The sequence below is a fragment of the Simochromis diagramma genome, unplaced genomic scaffold (genome assembly GCF_900408965.1).
Source record: "Simochromis diagramma unplaced genomic scaffold, fSimDia1.1 OVJJ01000304.1, whole genome shotgun sequence".
In the NCBI taxonomy this organism is placed as follows: Eukaryota; Metazoa; Chordata; class Actinopteri; order Cichliformes; family Cichlidae; genus Simochromis; species Simochromis diagramma.
Genome location: NW_024387030.1, coordinates 2,873,613 through 2,896,630, shown reverse-complemented (window position 1 = coordinate 2,896,630; position 23,018 = coordinate 2,873,613). Strand labels below are relative to the sequence as shown.

General features: G+C 40.0%; 1 protein-coding gene across 9 annotated transcripts in view; it reads left to right on the top strand.

The window, feature by feature from the left end:
- The window catches only part of daam2 (dishevelled associated activator of morphogenesis 2), a 111,806-nt gene that overhangs the window by 55,457 nt on the left and 33,331 nt on the right, over positions 1–23,018 (top strand). For all 9 annotated transcript variants that reach the window (XM_040042494.1, XM_040042500.1, XM_040042498.1 and 6 more), the window contains exons 4-5: positions 10,617–10,691; positions 17,293–17,387. In XM_040042494.1, the coding sequence (XP_039898428.1) occupies positions 10,617–10,691; positions 17,293–17,387 (170 nt within the window). The remainder of the gene's footprint in view (positions 1–10,616; positions 10,692–17,292; positions 17,388–23,018) is intronic.

Below are 23,018 nucleotides of genomic sequence, written 5' to 3'. Positions count from 1 at the left end.
GGCACAACAGACTAACTTTGTTCACCTGCAAAACAAACCGGTTAACACATTTGCAGCAAACTGTAATTAACAGTTCCATTTTGGCGCAGTCTTTTACTTCAGCTGAAGAACTGAAAGCTTCTTTGTGGGACAACAAATACGACTACGGGTCTAATAACAACAACAGATAGCCATGGATCACTTTACTGGGATCTCCTGTACTACAGCTTTCTCATGCAGTTATCTAATTGGGCAATCATGCGGCAGCGGGGCAATGCCTGTAATCATGGAGATGCAAGTCAGGAGCTTCAGATAATTACTGTTATTGCCAAATATCAGAATGAGGAAAAACATAGTGTTGTGGATAAATTTGACCTCTCCAGGGCCCTATTTCAGGAAGCCGGTTTAGTGCAAACTCTGAGTAAGTATACCCTGAGTGAACGAAAACTCTGGGTCTTCGGTTTCACAAAGCGAGTTCAGATGAAGCCTGAGTGAGTCACCATGACAACACACTCCGTGAAGCTAACCTGCCCCCTAGCAGGTTTACTGCAACTAACCCTGACCTTCTCCGCCTCTTTGTCGGAAACCTGACTGTAGGAAGTGTCAGACATGGCGTGCCCCTTCCTTGAAGAGCCAGTAGATGTTGAAGCCCAAATTCTCCGCAGAGCTCTCCGCCGGGAGAGAGTGATTAGAGCGCGTTTGGACATTTTATCATTTCCTGATGATTTCCTGTGTGAACGTTACCGTTTTTCAGCACAATCTATAATTCATTTGAATAACATCCTCAGGCCTAATATTGCTCATGTGACACATCGCGGACATTCTCTCAGTTCTGTACATATTATTTGTATTGCACTTCGGTTCTTTGCAAACGGGAGCTTTCTGTATAATATTGGTGACGCTGAGCACGTTTCCAAGGCTACCGTCTGTCGGGCAGTCAGGAATGTTACAGTTGCACTGAAACGTCTCCTGTACTCGTTTGTGGTGTTCCCCGGTCACAGACCCACAAGATTGATCAAAGAGGGATTCCACAAAATTGCAGGTATCAGGATGAACAAAACTCAATTCATGATGTGGTGATATTTGAACTACTACTTAAATTTTACATTTATTCTCACGGTTCCCAGGCATGATTGGCTGTAGAGATGGCACTCACATTCCAATCATTGCTCCTTCAGTAAATGAAGGAGACTATGTGAACAGGAAGTCTTTCCACAGCATTAATGTACAGGTACATAGTTCCCTGTAGCATTTCAAACTAACAAATTATTTCATTATAGTAATGGATGCTAATTTGTGTTCTCTGCACTGTGAAGATCATATGTGATGCTGCCAACATTATCACAAATGTGGAAGCCAAGTGGCCAGGCTCTGTTCATGACTCACGAATTTTTTGTGAATGTACACTGAGCACAAAATTTGGACATGGTGAGTTGAAAATACTTTAAAATATATAAAGACCAATTGCTACAGGGACATTTGAACTGAAGTGTATCCTTCTGTCTTAGGAGAGTTCACTGGCTACTTGCTTGGTGATAGGGGGTATCCATGTTTACCCTATTTGCTTACCCCTTACCCTGACCCTGAACCGGGCCCACAGCAGCAATATAATCTGGCTCATTGCAGGACAAGAGCCAGAGTTGAAATGACTATCGGAATGCTTAAGGCCCGGTTCCAGTGCCTTCAAAGACTCGGGGTCACCCCAGAAAGGGCATGTGACATTATTGTGGCATGTGTGATTCTTCACAACATTTGCCACAATTAGAGGAGAACACTGTCCTTCTGAACCAAACATCAGCAGTGATCCAAACCATGAACATCCTGACCCTCCCACGGACATACAAGATGGAAGAGCAGTCAGAGACACCATATGTCACAATCATTTCCTTTGACCCATCACCTCAACATGTTGAAAGAAGAATAAACAAATTTTTTGTTCAACTGGCTTTATTGGTCGCCTGTATTTCCTGTACACAAAGTATTAATAAGTATATTATTATGTTGTTCAAACACTGAAATAATTCGTCCATCTCTGACCACTTCACCCACCCTTAACTGATGTTCCAGCAGTAAAATCTCAATCTTGGTCTTTTGGATCTGCTGTTTGAAGTGTTCCATATCCAAGTCGCATTTTTTTATTTTCTTGATCAAATATGTCTTGTACAGCTGCTTTACAGGGAGCTATTGAAACACAGAAAATAGCATTGGCATTTATAGTACATGCCTACTTAGGTTGGTTGTAAATCAGTGCTGAACATCTTACTGAGGAAAGGTTTGTTGGAGAAGTGGCTGGACCCTCTTCCTCTTCATTTCCATCATCACTCTGTTAGAGACATAGAAAGTCCATGGTTTTATTATAGTACCACATTTTATTCAATTGTTATATTTTCCATTGTAAGATGTGAACCTCATGAAGTGTCTCTGTTGCTTCCTCCTCTGTAACAGCTGTCAATGTTTCTTCATTATTTTCCTGCAGTAAAGAAATTAACAACATTGCTGTTCTACTGTAAACTCATATAATCTGTGGAGTATTAAGAGTACTCACAACTGCATGTTGGTCTGGCTCAACAGGAGGCTGCACCAGATGCAGTACACCATCACCATCAACTGATAGAATATGAGGTTTATACAGGTCACTTATAACTTACAAGGGACCAAATGGCAATTAACAAACATATACCAATCACCTTACACTTCATTGTCATTATGCTCTCAAAGACAACCAAGACTGAGGGAAGGCAAAATCAGTAGGAAAATAACTTCACTACAAAATAATTCATTATGGTAAAGAGTTTATCAAATGAATGAGTAGCACTGCAAAGGTGACTGTGAAGAAAGGATGTATGCACATCATGTATTATTTTGAATTTACCTCTTATGTAGGCACTTGTGTCTTGCGGGGTTATTGACTCAGAGGATGTCCCCACAGAGATGCCTTCAGCCACAGGGCGCCCACTGTTTTGGCTGAGGGCCAACTGCTCAGCCTCTGTGAGTGGTGGTGGTGGAGGACCCCCACCTGTTTTTTTTCTGTTGGCTATAACGGGTCACATTTGAGCATACAGAGTAAGCAAATATGTACTTGTAATGTGCTCAGATAATTTCAATAAGTGCTTACAGAAAGAAAATTAATGTAGCCTCTAACTGCAATTGATTTACATAGGACAAACAGACCAAGCACTATGGCTCATAATACAATTACACCTTACCTGTTTGGACTATATTTTTATATTTCATTTTTACTTGCTGCCAGGAACGTTTGGGGCCTGTTGGGTTGCACCTGCGCTCACATCACATCACGAAATAAAATGTATAAAATATAAAATAAAATAAACTATAATAAAATAACGTGTTAAATGGGTGGAAATCCCTAGATCAATGTTTAAATTAACACTCACGCATTGACTCTGTCGGCTATGTTTTGCCATGCATGCTCCCTTTGTTTTGCAGCTGAGGCTGTGTTACTTTTTTTCCGCAAAATTTGCATGTTATCGGCATATGCTGCCATCAGAATTTCGGCCTCAAGCGCTGTAAGATACATTGACCGCGCCTTCTTTCCCTCCGTCTCCATGGTGACTCGCTTAATCTGTGCTCCACTAATCAGGGCTTTATGTATCCTCGTGCGCGCGCTTAACTTGGGGTTAAAGCAACTCCGTGTTGATTGAACTAATTGTTATCAGCCTTTCTGAAACCGAATATTCCGAGTTGGACAGTTTGGGGTTACTCAACCCTGAGTATCGTTTTTCACTCTGAGTTTTCTAAACCGGCTTCCTGAAATAGGGCCCTGATGGCAGAAGCTCAGCCTGGTATCAACCTCTTGGCCTGTAGTTCATCTAATGGCCACTCAAGGCTAGCTCCAAAAGTGAGTCACTCCTAGGCTGTAGGCGTCATGGGTGGTGTGGCACTCGGTGCTATTTTGACATGAGAAAACACATTTTCTCAGCAGCAGTGTTGGAACTGATGGCCTTAACGTGACCCTGTGAAATAACATCATTGTTTGTTGGTAAATTTAGGGCTATTCATTTAAAGATAAACTCAGTTTGTTATCACAGATTTCATCATAAATGCTCCTGCTGTGTAAACAGAGAGCTGAACGAGATCATAAAACAGACAGCGCCAAACTTTTTATGGACTTGAACACTTGCGGTGAAATAATGAGATATATAAATAATGGAATTCAAAACATTATAGCACAAAAATTTAGATTAATGCAACCTTAGTATTAATGTTAGGTGGTTAGACACTTCTCCTGTAACAGGAACGTGCAAACTTTCATGAGTAGTGATCTAGGAGAATTGGACGTAATTATGGTCTAGTGAAGAGTTCATCAGGCTTTACACTGATATCTCTGCTTCTGATCTCAGCCACCCAGTTGGCCACAGCTGGAGGTGCTGGGCGTTTATCGGTGTGGTTATCTGCAAAACATGGAGAGAGGGATTTGTTTTTGGTGCTGAGTACAAGTGAAACAGAAATGGCATGTGTAAATCCTTGAATAAGAGTACTGCATTCCTTGCTTGTAGTCGGGTTTGTGTGTGTGTGTATGCTTGTTTTTGCAAGCCTGACTTGTATCCTGCAGCCCTCAGGTACAGAACACGATGTAATATCCAGTAGCTCCTGATAAGTGTTCAGTGCTGGGAGCCAAACAGGGTCTCCTGACTCCTATTAGTTGCGCTGCACTGACACACAAACACACACACTCACTCATGCTGTTTTCAGCTCATGATCACACAACATGTCCCTTTATCCGGGAGAAAACTAACAAAAGTAGTTACAAAACTGCTTTTGTTAACAAAACTGCCCTAAATTTCCATTAAAATAGGCTTTTCTGTTTGTTCCCCCAAATCACCCAGCTGGATGGTGTGCTATGATCTCCTGAAATGGCTTTCCCGTCTGTCTCCAATTATTAGCCACATGTGTTGTATCCCCATCACTTAATGTGACCCCAGGCAAAGAATTCTGCTTACTCTTAACATTTGCTACCTGCAGAAGTGTTACATAATCTTTCAGAATTCAATATCCTGTCCATTTCCTGCCTCCTTAGGTGAGACTTTATATCGCGGCTTCCTCAGATAAATATTCCCCTCGGACTTACCGGTTCACTGGAATGTCGAATGATCCTCTCTCATTCCACGGGCGGTAACATATTGTCGTGACAGCTGGAGGAGAAAATATGGAGAAAATATTGACTCAAATAATTGCTGTGGATAGACATGTAGGCATTAAGAAACTGCCATTGTAGTTACTGGGCAGCCCATCGCTTATGTCCTCTACTGTACATTACAGGAGCTACATGGAGAAATTCAGTGCATGCACTTATTTAATAACACTTCCTGCACAAATTCTGCCCCCCCCCCCAAAAAAAAATAAATAAAAAATGATGATGCACTAGATGAAATGGTGAAATAGAGATATAAATGTATATTTGATTCAGTGGATATGTCTTCGAAGCTTGACAACCCCCACCCACCCCCTGCAAAAAACCCAAAATGTTGCAAAGAAAAATGAATATGAGATGGAACCAGTTTGACATACTACTGAACACTTGAATCGACTGAGCTCAGCAAATTAACGTTTTTGCTGATGTTTTGTTGCAAAAAACACGTTTTGAAATCAGTCTTCTGCAGTGTGCTCCTTTTTGCTTATAAAGTTGTCTTTGAAAAAAAGGGTATTTCACTCAGCACAGAGCTGCCTGCTGGTGCTGTCGGGATTTTGGATGGCTCATGAGAGTCCCCACATTATAGCCAGGGTCCCCCAGGGCCTCTCTGAGCAAATGGGAACAGAGTGTGAGGCGCCTCACAAGCAGGCCAATCGCCAGAGAAACTAGAGACCGCGTGGAAACATGTTAGCATGTCTCTGTGAGCCAATATATAGATTCTGGCCCTGTGTCAGAACCAGAACAGTTGGACGGCATTTAAGTGAGTGACTGTGCCAAGATGGTTGCCAAAGCCAGGAGAAAATAGTTGGAAAATGTGAACATGCAAATGTGCTGTTGTCAGATGTGTGTTGGGCAAAACATGCGAACACGAGTGATGCTATCGGTTTGTCTTAGTTTGTAGCATGGTGTTATTTCTTTGTACCTTCCTCCCACACTCCTGCTTATCTTTAAAATTAAGAGCATTTGGTATAAGGTTGCCATTACACTTCAAAGTGCTTTGTTTTTAACTGTGGCCAATTGAGTATTTTGAATTCCACCCCCTGTTGTACGTGAAGTTCTGACTTGAAAGGTATATGTGCATATAAATCAGTGAGCTCAATTATCATTGTCAGTGAAACTTTTTTAAGAGGTTTGAAATCTTAAAGACGGCTCGCTACATGACAGCAGGGAGGCTGAAATATGTAATTTCATCCTCTCTTTCAACAGGTGCCTCTGCAAACAGTACAGCCTGCCAAACAGACAGGGAAATAATCCTGAACGCTGGTTTTAGGCGGGTATTAGGGCCTTCAGAGAAACGATATATACCTCAACAGATGGTTGTAACAAGAGGAAAGGTTTACAGATACATACCTGATACACTGTTGGGGATTCCTGTCCTCCTATGCTTCAACCTGGAGTGTAAATCATAGTTAGTGTCACCAGACGTGGGTGATGTGTAAGTGTGTAACTGTTGCAGCAGAGTGATGGAGTTGACCTTGAACTGCTGTGACTGAGTACACGGCTGGAATGTTTTTACCAAGGAGGGGACCAGAAGATCACTTGCATACAAAGATGTGCACTTACTCTCAGGGATTTGGGGTCACTTAGGAATGTTGTTGTTGAAAGAAAAACATCAAACTTGCATGTTTTTTGGCTGGGGAGACCTAAAGGAAACCACTGCCGTCACAGGGAGAACATCTGGTTCAAATGCAGAACGTTCTCAATATGAGGGAACAGTGCTAATAAATCATTTTAATGACATATGTAGGTAGATGTAAATATTAAAAGTCCAGATGCATATTAGGCTCCCTTACATCATTAGAAAAGCTGAATTCTTTGCTTATCATCTCAAATTATATTACCTTAAAAGTCACGAGACTATTCTTTTTCTAAGAAATGAAACTATTCCTTTGCTTTGTTAACACAATGTGCACTACTCACTTTACAGAACAGCATAAACTGGCCCTTACTGATACAACAAAAAAGGCTAAGTGAACATTAGGAAAACCTAAAACTGCTTATCTATTTTTCTCCACACAATCATCTCTGGACTTTACAGAGGATGGTCCAAAGCAAAGTGAGTGACAGTCCTCGGGTCCTACTAACTGTACCAGCCTGGGTATTGTTAATAATCATGCCCATCCCTTTATGACCACGCCGTGCCCATCTTCTGATGGCTGCTTCCAGCAGGATAACAAGTCACAATGCTCATGTCATTTCAAATGGCTCACTAGACTGCAATTCAGTAGAGCACCGTTGGGATGTGGAGAAACAGGAAATTTATATCATGTTTGTGCAGCCAATGGAAAAAATCTTGGGGGAACGTTTTCAGTATCTTGTTGAATCGATATCATTAAGAATTACTGCAGTTCCGAAAGCAAAAAGGGAGTTTGACTTGGTACTAGTGTGATGTGTCTGTGAGATCAGTCAAGATTATTTAATTTGGGCTGGTCTATAGCTGAACCCTCAAAGATGCTCTATATGCCCAACAGTTTCCAGCTTTTTTTAAAAACAAAGCATAAGAGTAATTTTAACGTGTATTAAGCAAACTTGCATTAGTAAAGACAGCATGTCACTGGCGCCCATTAGTAATGCATCCTAAAATTGGGCTTATGGGAGTTTTACATAAACGATTTATGATGAATGACTTTATTAAACATTAACAGCAGGTTTGATGATTTCTTGCTGTATTTGTTTCAAAGCAAAGACATTTAAAAGTGACCATTTAAACATTTGCATGTAATGTGCAATAAGCACATTCATGCAAATGTTTACTCATGAAGACAAACACAATCTTCTCTTTCATATCCAGAGCCTGCTGTTCGCACCATTCAATTGTAATGAGCACTAATCTAGGAAGTCTGGCTTCTTATCACAAGGTTTTAAACAGTCATCAAGTGTGATTAACTTCCAGAATGATTTGATCAAGCAAGCAGAGCACAAGAACAAACTTACCATCACTTCACCTCTTAGAAATGTCGTGAAAGGGGCAGAAAATTGAGGAAGTGTGTGCACTGATATGACTAGACTGGCCGAAACAAACCTCATGCTGTCACTATTTTTCATTTGTCCAAAAACACGACGTAAATTATAGTACTTTACTTTAAGCTCATGAAACTGCCAAAGTAAATGTTACATTGGACCGTTTTTGAGGGTGTGTCGACGACTGTTACTCGGCTCGAGGGTCAGAAGGAGGCAGTTAAGTTGTTAATCTCAGCGTCAGGATCTGTCTGGCATCGCGTCCTGAATGTGTCAGCAGAACACTGGAAAACACAGTCTGAGTAGCACACTGAGTGCTATTGTTTTTGTTTTAGCCTAGCTTTAAATTCATGTTGGCAAAGAATGCTGGGGATCAGAAACAATGGTTATTATGAGGCCTGAAATCCACTTTAACCAAACTTAGACATAAGTATAGCTGCTAGAGCGTATGCGATTCATAAATAAGTGGAAATGCTGATTCTGCAGCTCTTTTTTTATGCCCACATTTGAGCTTCAATTAGTTTCTGTAGATAATAAGAGGATTTTATATCTGGTGCTGGTCCCAGAAAAGAGTTTTTTGTGGCTTAATCAACAGAAATGGGGTCACCATGCAAATATTGAAGCAGCATTTTAAATTATGGAGGGAATGGGTACTATAAAATATAGATTTTTTTTTTTTCACATCAGGAAGGAACACAGAGACAACTGACTGCTTTCTACTGCAAGAATTCCTTTGAAGTTAATAAAGTTAGAGCGAAAACAGACAAAGCATTAACTTTTTAAAAAAAAAAATAGAATTTATTCTTAAACTGATTTACGGCCTTGTAAAGTTGTATTCTTTTGTATTTGATTTATGCAGGTTTAATACCTTCATGTGCAGAAAATCTGCCTATGTGAACCTCTCTAATGCAGTGTTTGACCCTGCATAAAAAATCATTAAAAACATTTTTCCTGAAATTTGCAGAAGAAAAAAAATTCTAATATTTATGTAGATATTTAAAATATACTTTAAGCTTTGGCAAAAACGTTATCATGCAAAGCTGTTCAAATTTGAGTTAATTTGGCACACTTTAACTTTCCAACTATTGTTGGCATACACACAGTAACAAAAACAACAATAATGCTCCACCAGTACACTGGGCTTAAGCTAAATAAGACCAGATGTGAATGAGGAACGTGGTCTCTGTACTCCCCCTTGTTTTGTTTGTTTGTGGCATCATGCATCCTCGAATTGGCCAGGACAAATTGATCTCAGGCAGAGCTATTTGAAAACAATTGTGCTGCACACTTCATTCCTCTGGGCAGTTCTTCTTTTGAATGAAGAATCTGAAATGTTGTGACCTAATTATTATAGACTGGCATGCCTGATCTATTTAGTCTTCATGTGGATGTTGACCTTTGGGGCCGAGGTAGAAAACAAAAGGGAGGGGCGGGCACAAACAGGAAACATATGGTCCAAAATAGAAAAGTCTGGTCCCCAGTGTGATGATGTCTTCTGTGGAAAGAGCACATGATTGACAGAAGCAAAAATATTCACTCAGATTATTAGTATTATTTTTTTTAATATTTTCAAAAACTCATAATCTCATATCGCATACCCTACCCAAGAGGCTTTAGCTTGCCCACAGTTGCTGGGGATATGCAAGCCACTTTACAACCCACCTCCACCACAGCAGTTTCTCTCTTAATTAATGCCATGTCTGTTGTGTTTAATGTCAGCTTTAGCTGCTCAGTTGGCAGCATTAATCAGTGGAAATAATATCTCACTACACAGAGTATCTGTCCTACTGATAATAACTTCCTTTCCTGACTGATGGAAAATAATATTGATATAATAGATGTGTTTCTTCATCATGCTTGGCTTAATAATCCAAATGTGGATCTAATAAATAAACTGAACTTTAAAACCAGCTGACTCTGGTTAAGTTTACTTCTGCACCCTAACTACCAGTATCAAGCTTTACTCATAGCTGTTTAGACTTGTTGCTGAATATGAGGCGTTTTCAGACGTTTTGTGCTAATTTAGCAGAGCCAACATGCTTAAATGAAATGCATTTGATTAGTGATTGTAACGTCTGTTCAGAAAATGATGGTTTGTGTTGGTAATTGTCATAACCAGTCATTACCATTAGTGAGTTGGCTGCTGCATTTCTAAACACCAGCTGCAATTGTCAAAGTAACAAAGGGTCTGTCTCCTATGGTAACTGGAAAGAAGATTTCAATTCAATTCAGATTTATTTATACAGCCTAAATCACAACATTTGCCTCAAGATGCTTTATATTGTAAAGTAAATAATAAATAAACAATAAATGGAAAAGTGCTTTTACATCACAATATGATGCAAAGTGGATGAATAAAATGAATAAAACATCTGAAATCTTGATAAAAGGAGCAAGAACCCACATGCTTAATTTTTGATTCTTAAAAAGAAATGGAATTTCTAACTGTGATCAGCATTTTAGCTTTGTGGAAAAGCGAATATTTTTTGACTTGGTATTAAAGCACTTTCTTTGTGTCCATGTGCAGGAGCAAGAGGACCCCAACAAGCTGGCCACCAGCTGGCCCGACTACTACATCGACCGCATTAACTCCATGGCGGCTGTAAGTTAAACTGATTCTCCACTATTTTTAAAAAAGATAAGAGAAGACATATTCTGCTTTTGCTTAGTTTGCATCATATATGTACCAGGTACTCTCTTTAAACATCTGTCATAAAATGCCATAGAAATGGTTGTATGATGGTCGTCTCAGGAATGCATATTACCCTAATAACTACCATTCAAGCACTGTGTTTGTGAGGGGCCAAATCTGCTTGTTTCCGACCACGCATGAAAAATATCAAGGGCCTGTTAAGGGAACATAATAAGTCCCCTTTACAACAGCTTTAGGAGCATTGATGGTACTGAACTCTAGTTAATGCAGACCCCACAGAGGTCACTGTTCGCTCAGCCGTTCTCTCTTAGATATCTTGGCTGGCGTTTTATCATCTCCCTGCTGACTGCTTGTTATATTCACACGAGCACATTCCTTCGCTGTGACCCCAGCATTCACACACACTGCGATGACAAACAGGCCATTTCAGCGCTCAGCAGTTCAGTCAGTGGGAAATACTGTCAGACACATGGAGCAAAGCCAGGATGACAATATTCGTTAGTTCTAGACCGTGTGTCTGCCAATAAAAACGGTGTGATACCATCGCAGAGTTCGCTTCTGCTGTGATCCCCGTGTCGCTTTAGACAGAAGTGTTGTTATATGATGTTGTATTATATCAAACCGACTGGTTCGTGCCAGCAGCCTCTCACCCCGAGTCCTTCTGTGAACGACAAGCTGCCTCCCAAATGTTTTGAGATCTTAAAACATGACATTTTAAGCGAGTCTCTTGAAAGGTGACACATAAGCACAAAATGTAGAGACTAGCCAAACCGTCCGACATGTTTACATTCATAAATCTTTCCAGTGTGAGGTAGAACAAACGGTTGAACCTTAGCATACCATAAACACCGAGCTGAAACGTAACGGCATTTAATATCTGTTTATTGCCTTGCAGTTTGTCGAGCGTAGCTGTCGTCGGTTGCAATTTTTGCAGCTGTTTTTGTTTACTGCCTCCACTCCAGAGATGAGAACTGCTTCTGAACAGCACACTGCTACCTGAGCTGAGCGTAGAGGTCTGGAGAAACGATTTTTCAGTCTCTTGAAGGCTCAGACGCTTGACAGCACACACACACACACTCACACAAACCGTATTTTAAGTAGAGCAGGGAGAAAGTGCTGATTTGTGAGTTGCCAAGAATTTGAAATCCACCAGGGCTGTAGTGGAGCCACTGTGCTATTAGGTGTCAGACGCTCTGTCAGAGTTATGTTTCAGATGTTCTTTTCCTGTTTTTCCTGCAAAACACGGTGATTTTAAAAAGTCTACTGTACAGTACCAGAAGTTTTAAAAAGTTGACATCTATTGAAAATGCGGCCGCCCTTGCTTGAGACTTTTACAAAAAATGTGTCTGGAATAACATCAGGGAGAAACCTGGTTTCAAGCACAGTAGCATCAGCTAATATTACATCAGTGGGTGACATGCATGAAAAAGATTTTACAACTTGTAGCAGTCTCCTTTTTGCACAAGCAGACCTACTTTAAGCTCCATTATTCACCGTTCCTCAGACTGATTTCCTCCCCTTCCTCTCCGACTGCATTTGGTCCACCACGGAGCTCCAAACGATCTTCAACATCATTTTAAAATTTGGAGGCGCTCCACTCCTACCCCGTGACTTCATGTTTTGGCTCCGGCGCGATCTCACCGGGGTCGGCCCCTACACAGTAGCTGAGTTATTGGATGATCTCATTTTGCCGCCCGGAGAGATTACTGTACAACCCGCATCTTGATGTTCATTCATAAAATTGTGTCAGAGCCCTGAGGTTGTTCGTGGGCCACCGCGTGATAACTCAAACGCCCTTGTGACTCTGACAGGAGTTTCTGTAGCCCCGCTGTGCCCGAGTTGTGTGCAGAGCTTCAGATCTCCCAGCTGGATCGTTTTTTCTGCAGAAATAAAGAAAAAGGAAAATGCATGAAGGTCTCAAACTTCTGGAAGTAATCACAAGACTGATTAATGGGATGAGATGAACTTTGATATGAACTGAGGTTCTGTGCTTTTTAGCAGGTTGATTAGGTGACACATTTTACAATGTACAGGATTAATTGTATTGCAAATAAACTGCATCGTGTTTTCATAATGTCTCGATTGGAAGCTGTATATCTTTGGAGCCATTCAGAATGATCTGTTAGCTAAATCTCTTTTATTACATTTATTTCTGGATATGATTTCATTAAGTTATTTTTTTAATTAGTTTCCTCTGACCTGTAGTGCTATTTTCCAAATACTGTATTAATGTGAGTTGCTCAGTTTTAGAGATCTTTTTTACAAAACAGTCTAGCTCTGAAAAGCGGAGCCAAAGCAGAAGTATTTTAAACTTGCATGCTTTCTAGTGACCAGCAGGGGGGGCTATTCTAGTCCGCTTTCAAAGAAGCGTATGAGAAAATGACCCTGCTGCTCGCATTGCCGGTGACTACGGCAAATGCTTACACAATGAGTTTATGGTCTCAGTTGCTAGTGCCAAGTCTGAATATGTTTATTTTATAAATTATGGTTCTGTTTACATCAAATACAATGATAAAGTTCGGGATTAGGTGACTGACAAGTTGCTACCATATGAGCGTGCAGTGTCCCTGACGTCTGATGTTAGGTATTAAAAGAAAAACAGTCACTTCACTGCTTAAATACAGGCTATGATAAATTACAAGAAAATTTTTTTAGTCTGACGAGATATGAAACGTAAACATATACGTTTACTTTTAATGCAACTTGACGTAAGCCTTCCAAATATCTTCTGATGGTGGAAGATACGATGGCAGCTGGATTTCACTAAATTATTTTGTTTTAGTTAACAAAATTTAGTTTGTCTTGGTTTAGATTAAACTCACCCCTTCTTTTTTTTCCTTTTCTTTTTTTTTCTTGGTTGATGCGTCAATGATCCACATGGCCCACATTAAGACTTCGATTAGTAGCATTCATCTTTGTTAACGACGCTCTTATGACTAGCTTAAAGGCATAGTTCTGGCTGGGGGGAGGGCATTTCCCATCATAAGGATTTAGGGAAGTACCGTCTGCTGGTTTACCAACTGGCTCTAATGATATCCTTATGTGCATGTTGGCCACAGGTACGGGTGAGCTTACTAATAGCAGATGTAGGAAGGAGCCATTTGGCTAGACTCACTGACACGGTGAACTGGCTCACAGCACGACCCAATCATTCACTCAGCCCAACACTTGTTGTGTCCAACTTCCCATTGACTATGAACACGCTCATTTAGAGCAACAGGAGCCAGAGCGTTTGGCACAGGGCTCCTGAACCATCTGTACTTGAGGCTAAGTCGACACGATGGATGTTTTGAGTATACCGTTTCTATATTAAACACTCTCGCACACTGGACAGATCTGAGCTCTTGTTGGAAAATCAAACATTGGGTCAGGATTCAGTTAGATATGTCATGGTAGCTAGTTGGCAGTCTATAAAATAATTCTACAAAGGGCGGGTGGGGGGTTGTGTGTTACTTTTTAAAGGGACAGTGCACCCCCAAATCAAATTTACCTATTCTTCCTCCGGTCTTTTATTTTTGCCTTGGTCTAAGTTGTCCAATGGCATTTGTCTATGACTCCTCAAAGCAACAAAAAGCTGCCTTAGTCGAACCAAACAGCAGTGTCTCTTTCCAAGGTCCACAAACCTTGTTATTCTGCGCTTTTAAACGCTTTCACACACACTCACACATCTGGGACGATTTGAGGTTAAGCACTTGTGCAAGCACCACTTGCAGACTGCAGGGGCTGGGTATTGAACCATCAAGCTAACTTTTAGGTTGATGGTTTTATTTGTTTTGTTTTTTTGTAGTGGCTTGATCATCACAAGACAAGACTTATTTAGAAATGAATGAGCGAGCTGCACCAAAATTTTAAGGTTTAAAGTTTGAAAGCAATCGCAAACAAGTATCTTTTGAGGGAAATGAATGGGCAGCACTGTGACTGGCTGAAACATGCACTGTTTGGCCTCGGTGCTTGGTAGTGAGCTACCATGGAAAAAGCCTGGAGATGCTAAGCAGAAGGCCCATGGCACTGACTAATGAGAGCATGACTGCTCTCTGATACTGCAGACAAAATCAGTGAAGTGATGCAGAAATGCATTATCACTATTACTATTCTTTTTAGGTTGATTAGAGCTGATTGTCTGCATAACTTATTTTGGTATGTTGTGTAGCTTCAAACACAATCTGTTTGAGTTGTGGTGCCAGAAGCATAAGTCTGCTAATGAGTCTCTGATTGTTCCAATTAGTCCTAGTATCATATATAATCACACTAAAGACACTAAATGTGTGGTTGCAGTCATATTGCTGCCAAATTACAATTAATATTCTTGTGTTAAAGATAAGCTCCGAAAAGATCTGACACGGTGTCTGTGGATAACGTGAACCCTTAAAGTCTTTAAATATCTTAAATCAATCTGATCTTAAAATTTTAACAGACATAAAAAATTAACATTGCACAGAGCAAGAGGCAAAACACACTCTGATCATAAAATGGAAAGTTTTGTAAATATTGGAAACATACATTTAAAAAAAGAACCTTTGTTTTTTGTATCATCAAGATCAGGAAAGCAGCCTGACTGAAACTGGTTCTTTTAGGAATCATCTCGTCTCATGGGAGCCGTCTTCATAATGTCTCCAGTCAGATATTAAATAGCTTTCATCTAAATATCTACATTAAAAGGGAAAAAATAAAGAACCATACATATACAGTAATCACTGCATGTACAATAAAACTGCATGTAATTTCGCACAGCACTGACACTATATAGAAAATGTTTGCAATAAACAGAGCTGCAGTGTGATAGCAAATACATCTACTCATTAATCTAGTTAAGATGTAGGATTAATTTTGTTCTTTTAGTTTTTCTTAGCATTGTCCCTGAGAATAGACAGAGGCATTGAATATTTTTGATCAAGTCTAGTAGAAATCTAAATTGCAGTGGGGGGGAAAAAAAATAAACATACTTTTAGAAGGAAAACATTTTAAAAATTGCAGTCATCTCCCACAACGCCTCAGAGTTGTTTCCTGTCATAAGATTTTCTGCCCAGATACAGAGATGTGATTGGATGACGGAGAGTGTTGTACATTTTGCTTCACGTGTATTTCTCGCCTTGCAAATTGTGATTGTAAATGTGTTGATGTTACTGTCATTCTATTGGCTCAAATGATTCAAGAGAAGGGTCAGTCATGCAAAATGGCCAATAGAAGCCAAAGTTATTGGCCATCAAAAAGTCCTAAAGACTATTTTCGCTGTGCAAATTACGTTCACGCGGGGACCATTATGCCTGTGTGTGTGGGGGGGTAATTCTTCCAAAAATATTCAAAAACAAGCATTTTGTAGGCTTGTAAAGAAAGATTTAGAGTCATTTCTGCTCTTCAATACTTAAGAAAATTCAACTCTCACAGACTGTGGCAAAATGTAACAAATTGCAAAATGCCTGGCTAAGCCTTCATTAAAATCTCTGTAACTTTGCTGTGTTTCACTTCAGCAGCATCAGTCTTTGTACAGATAATGTCAATATGTTGATTCATGATGTTGTGGAGTTTATTGTGTACCGCAGGATATGTCCAAAGGCTTTATATGCTATAAAATACAGGGAAAAGAACAGAAATTAGGCAAGGAAAAAAAATCTTATTTTTCTATTTTTAATCCTCAGCTGCTTTGACAAACTAGCATCTGCTGTAATATTTACAATGCTGATGAAGTCTCACAAGTGTTAGCTTTATTTTGATAGCAGGATTGTTTATACAGAGTTTGTAATTGCAGAGAAATAGTTAATTCATTTTGGGCATGTCGTTTTCGAGCAGGAACCTCAGAATAGGTGCTTGAGTTCAAGGCAACTGGACTTCTTTTTTAGGTTCTTGAAGAAGCCCTACATATTTAACCTCTCGTGAAGTTGTCACCTTAGACCAACTTCATCATCCACATCATCTTTTAGAACGAAAGAAGCCTTTTGCATGAGAAGTAAAATGTCTTAAAAACCTCAGAAAGAAATGCAGCTGCCTTCAGCTCAAGGACATAAGATCAGTCATTTGTTTTGTTGATTGGCTCTTTGCATTCAAGGTTGGGAGAACCACATCCTTACAGAATTTGAGTTGTTTAAGTCCATATTTCTCTGTTGTAATGTCTCATGTCAGGTAACATACAAGTCATGGTGTATTTCTTGCAGAAAACATATGCACAATGGTAATTGAGAGTGAAATCTCGTGCAGTGTTCCCAAAATTGCCATGTGGTTGCGTGCATTTGGTCTGTATCAACAGCCTACATAAATTAGCTTGTTGGACGAGAGATTCGACTGAACCACAAAAACCAAACAACCCCAATCAGTTGATGTTGTTTGTCTGCAGTTTTTGGTTTGTGTGAAATTGATTTTAAATTTTATTCTGAGCGGCATTAAAAAAGTCTTAAACCCAACTTTCCTGGGGCTGTAGGAGCCCTGCTCTAATTAAAAATGGAAAGTATCAAATTAATACCAGCAGGTAACATTCTCACTTGATGTAGAGTTGGAATTGAACTCTATGAATCTGTTATTTTTCCAGTGAAATCTCCATTTCTCTTCTTATCTGCAGATGCAGACTTTGTTTGCCTTTGACGAGGAGGAAATGGAAATGAGGAACAAGGTGGTGGAAGATCTGAAGACGGCACTTCGGACTCAGCCGATGAGGTGAGTGAAACTTAACTCTTCCATGTGACCTTCCCTTGGGCTGCACACAGCGCTGAGCTCTTTGCTCCATTCCTACAATTTAACTTGTTGAGGTTATACCACACACCGTAATCTGATTTAATAATGGATCTCGTGCTGCAGCGCAGTCTGTCTCTTGTCATGCTAAATGAGCCTATTCTTTACTTCAAACTGAAAAGTGATTAATTAAAGAAATTTTCAGTCGTCCACATTTACGCTGTGGTCATTAGCGGCTTTTGGCCTCACTCGTCACCACAAAGAAATATTCAAGGTCACTGGGCATCCCCCCAACACAAACCGCCTACGTCTCCCAGTCAGCACCTCCTTTGGAGCTGTCCATCAGCCCGTGCCAGTCTTATGAAGCAGTGGTCTGCCCCAAAATGGGGGGTGTTGAGTGTTCTCAAGGACGGCTATAAAATGACAGGCCTCATGTGCAGAGTGACAAAAACTCAGGGCAGCTCTCACGTCTGGGTCGCGTCTGGGTTGTGTGGGTGTATTTGTAGGCCAAGTGTGTGTGGTTGTGTTTGCTCCATGTGCCGACATGTGGGGATCCAAAACAGAACAAAGCTGGTGAGAAGCAGACTCAGAGGTCTAGACAGAAGACAGGAAATCGTTTGAAACTTTCTGTTTTAGACTTTCTGGCCTTGAATGTGAATCTTTATTGGAATATTATAAGGATACCAGAAATTATTGTCAGTTCCAATAGCAGTGAAATCCCACTACTGATGATATCATGTTTCAATTAAACAAGTCAGTCCAATTTAACTTTAACAGATCTAGACCTCTGACTTTGAGCTGCTTAGATAAGTCTAATGTCTATTTTTTGTCTGATATAATCCTAATTATGAGGCACAGATGGAACAGTGGAGCTATGCTGGTAAGCTGGCACCAAATCAAGATAAACGGGGTTTACAAAGAATGATTTAATCTATGGTATTTCCTTATTAGTTAATGTAAGTTGACAGATAGCAGCTGAACAGGTAAAACATTACAACTAACTGTTTTATCATTTGCAGTTTAAATTTTGTATTTAAAAGAAATCTTCTGCTTAAGTCAGATGGGTCCTAAACATTTTTTTTCTTGTTTATCGTCATTAACATATAGCCTAATCAGTATTTATGTGCAAACAAACAAACCAAATGCAAGTCTCAAAGAGTCACTGTAGATGAATATGGTGTTTTTAACATAATGTAAAAACAAAAAAACAGTAACATTAAAAATATATTTATAAAATGGACAACAACATGCTATATTTAAGTAATTAGTGGAATTTGCAGGTACTGGCAAAATTCTGGTAATAAAAATCACTGAGGTTTGAACGTGTGATATGGTGATTGAAATAATTTGTTGGCAACTAAACAGGACAAATATATTTGTTGTGCTGCTGAATGAACAAATACAGATATATAGTAAACACTCTGTGACTTCTAACTCTTACTTACTGACCACACGAAAAAGAAAGTAATATGAATACAAAGGTGCGCTCGAAGGTTCTGGATAAGTAAGGATTTATAATATATTTAAGGTCAGAGTTACACTTTTTTTCAAAGCTAATTAAATAAGATCAGCCCTGTTCATGTGGTAGACCTCCTAAGCTGTATGTAGCTGACAGGGATGGGCTTTGAGTGTGCTCATTAAAGCTGATTTACAGCCTAAACCTGCTCTGATGATCTCACACTCATCCCACATGGGGACTGCCGATGCTCTCTGTGTGCTCAGTGAAACTGAACTTTGAACACAGTTTCAGACACTGATAACCAGGAAAGAAAATCCTAATTAGTGGAAAAACTTCTTGCTGAGCTATATGTACTTTATGCCATTACCTGCTGTTGCGGCAAACAACATATCTGAATATATCGTCACAGTTTTCCTCCTTTGACATATTCAGGGAAGTAGGAATACTTATCCGAGTCTGAGGTAACAGGATTTGCACATTTGTGAAAATGCCATTTTAGTGCCTTGGGCTAATTTATTGAAGAAATTTTAAAGGGTTAGATGATGCAGTGCATTATGAAAGGAATAGGTTTTCAGGAGGGGTTTGCACAGTTCAAACTGTATTTGCAGTACATGATGAAAAAATGTTGTAATTGTAGCAGGAAAGCAGGACGACTACTTGTAAACTTCAATTTACTTCAACATAAGCATCACTTTGGTGAGATGGCTATCTAGTCTCGCAAACAATTAATAACGTTTACCCAGTGTTTATTTGGGAAGTACAGTTAAACTTCTGCAATTTTACTACCATAGTTTCTCTAAAGGCCAAATCCCAAAGTATTTGGCACTTGCAGAGCAACTCAATCCTTGAGAGGCCAAGTTAGGTTGTGATCTCTCTGCCATCATTACCACAGTGTTGGTGCTGAGTTATTTCAGGTCTAAACTGACCCCCTGCTGGGCCTAAGCATCAGGGAGGTTGTTACGATGTTTTTAGAAACGAGCTACAACTAGCTAATGAATGTAATTAGCTTGGTGTTACCGTAAACTGTTTTTTACACACATGAAGCAGCCTGAAAGAATTAGAACAACAAAGTAGAAAAAAGAAGACCAGGTAAATGTTATGACTTGACACTTTAATTTGCTCAGTCCACTTTTCCATGATAGCGGTAGGCTAAATGATTCCCTGCTTGCTCCCTTTCTCCTATGCTAGGCAACTGTTGTGACTTTGCCACATAGTATGTTACATAAAATAAATGTAGATTTCTTTTAAATACATATATTCAAGTGACATCCCACCTGATACCCCAGCGCAGTTCCACATTCTCCTGTTTTTATTGTACCTAATTTATAGTTTAAGGCGTTTTTTTTTTTTATATGTCTCTTTTTCTCTATTCATTTCCTCGTAGTGTTGTATTCACTTATTTTACCTCATCAAAGGTGACTTTGCCAACACTATTCAGAGTCCACCTGCTCCCATGCTGTTCACAGAGTGAGTTATTGCTCATTAGCACGCAGATGTTTTAAAGTAGTGGAACAGCGATGCGGGCAGCAGGTGTGTCGCACAGAATATGGGTGTTCAGGGAAATGTCCAGCCAAGCGTGGGCTTTGTGATGAACGGGCAGTTAAAGCGAAATGATGACTTTGTGCTTTGCTGTCTGGGATACATAAAGCAGAGCCTCACCTGCGTTACGTGTCATTCCCTTGTCCCGTCGTGAATGTATAGAGTTTTTACGGCCTCATCTTGTGAGACACGGTGGTGTCTGTGTGTATTCAGCTTTGACTCATGCCCAGCTTTGGATGCCTGCCTGAAACTGCCTTGCTCCCTCCCTCCTTCACTTTGGAGAGGCAGCTGAGCCTGGTTGTGAAGAGGTGCCCTTGTTGCTACTCATGCTGCTCTGCAGGGCCACGGGACCCAAACACATTGTAGACATGCAGGGTGCCAGGCAGAGCACATCATCAGTAGGCCACCCACTTTCACTCACAGGCTGTTTTGCTGGTGACATGTTTCAATCAAGTGTTTGTTTGTGTGTGTGAACGTTATTTTAAGATTTGCACATTCTTTCTTCCTGACATTGCTACTTCAAGAGGACAGAATAATCTGGAAGGATCTTTTTGATCCTGGTTGATTTGGCTGTAGTTTCAGTTCCTGGAACAACAAACATGGATTTAATACTACAGGCCACAGAATTTGAGAGCAACAAAACAAACTGTTGTCGTTTTAATAATGAACTCAGCCTAACCGCAGCCGTAATCTGATTTCACAGTCTGGAAATACATCAGCTCGTCTGCTCACTTAAGGCTCTTGGGGCACCAGACAATTTTTCGGGGTCTCTGTTGCAGCCAGCAGGTATCCATGCCAACATTTCTGGCTTTTGCACCAGTCATTGTTTACCAAGACAGATAATTTGAAAATGCCAGTAATCACTTAACTCATCATTAGAGAATAGTTGATCACTATCCAGTGCATTTCAGAAAATGCCATCCCTGCTTTGCTCTTCATGCAAACTGATTTTCTACAAGAAAATGCAATGCAGAAATCTTCTGCTGCTTAAAGTCTTTGGTCTCTTGCCTACAGACTTTACGTAAAATACACAAAATATGTTTAGATCACAGAGTTCAGTGGATGGAGTTTGTTAAATGGGTAAGAAGTTGGTGTAGACTCTATCTCTTGTTTGTCTCTTGTTCCTGAAAGAGCTCAAAGTGATCTGCTGTCTTAAATTTTATAGATGATCAATAATGACCAGTAGTGGTAAACTCATTAACCAATATGTTGTGTAGCTACAGAAGAAGGAAGTATATTTTTTGGACAAAAGCTGCTAGAGACACACTAGCTGATTATAATATACGAATATATGTAAATAACCCAAGGTTTCTGGGATGAAAGTGCTGGAAATAGAGGAAGTATGAGATGATGGTCTAGTAGTTGTGGTTGCTAGAGCTTGGTGGAGGTTTGTGGCTTTTGCTAGACGTCGTTCTAGATCTCATTAAGCACCAATTTCCGTTGGACAACATGCACTTAAATAAATTCCTAAATGTGAATTTTGGACTTGTTTAATTCCACAAACCCTAATCTATCAAACTAGTGGAAAGATGAGACCCAAAATCTAAAAGAAAAAACGACCCATGCATAAGTTTGTCCATGCCTTAAAATGTCAAAGGCTTAGTGTTTATTAAACTGAAGTTGGTAGGCTGGTGCAAGAAAAATGAAATCACTCAATAACAAAACAATTGGACTGTATCGATGCCTCCCTGTAAGAGGAGACCACAGGCGAAATATTCTTTCCCCTGTGAGTGATGCTGCACTTAATTTGCCATTTACCAGAAACCTTTTTTTGATGGTTGGAAACTAATTTAATGGCCCAGATGTCTTCATTCAAATATAAATGTGATTATTTCTAAGCAGCCATAAAAAAGGAGGCATTTTGAAAATGATTTCTTCCCCTCGAGTTAGCAGCTTATCACGCGTCCATGCCGGTAGTTATTGTTTTGTTTACCAGCTGTCAAATGGAGCTTGAAGCATCACACTGCGGTTGTGTATTTACTCACGTAAAGCTGAATCTCAACTCAAGTGGGCATGTGAGGGTAGATAGGCAAACACAAACTGCTGCAGCTATGTAGTTAAATGAAATATACACATTCTGGTGTACATTTCCAGTTAGCGTCCAAATATTTGAATGTTTACTTGTGGTATTTTAACTATGCAGTTGGATATACTTTCATAATCACTGTTGATTTGTTGAGTCATCTGCACATCTGCACTGATGTTTATGTTCATGTTGATGAGCGTGCTTTGCGCTTCTAAGACGTGACCCTCCTCCATCATTGTCATTTCCGTTGCGACATAACTGCACGAGGACAGGAAACTGAGTTATCGTGGAGGTCACTGAGGCCATTCTGGCCCACAATGCATTGCACTCCCAGGCTCATGTCAGCAGAGCACTGTAGTGCTTCCCAAGGCGGCTCTCTGTGGACATTGTTTCTGCAAATCTGTTCCAGCAAGAATATTTACTCGAGTCGACTGCAGCCTTTCACCCTGCTCTTGTGTCAACAGCTCTTTGGATGTTTCGCTGCCATCACATACAAATATTATCCTTCAAAACATTTTGTCGACAGATCTCTCAAAGGTTCCGCTCAACAGAGGGTGAACTTTATATCTGTTTTCACATATTACCAAATACA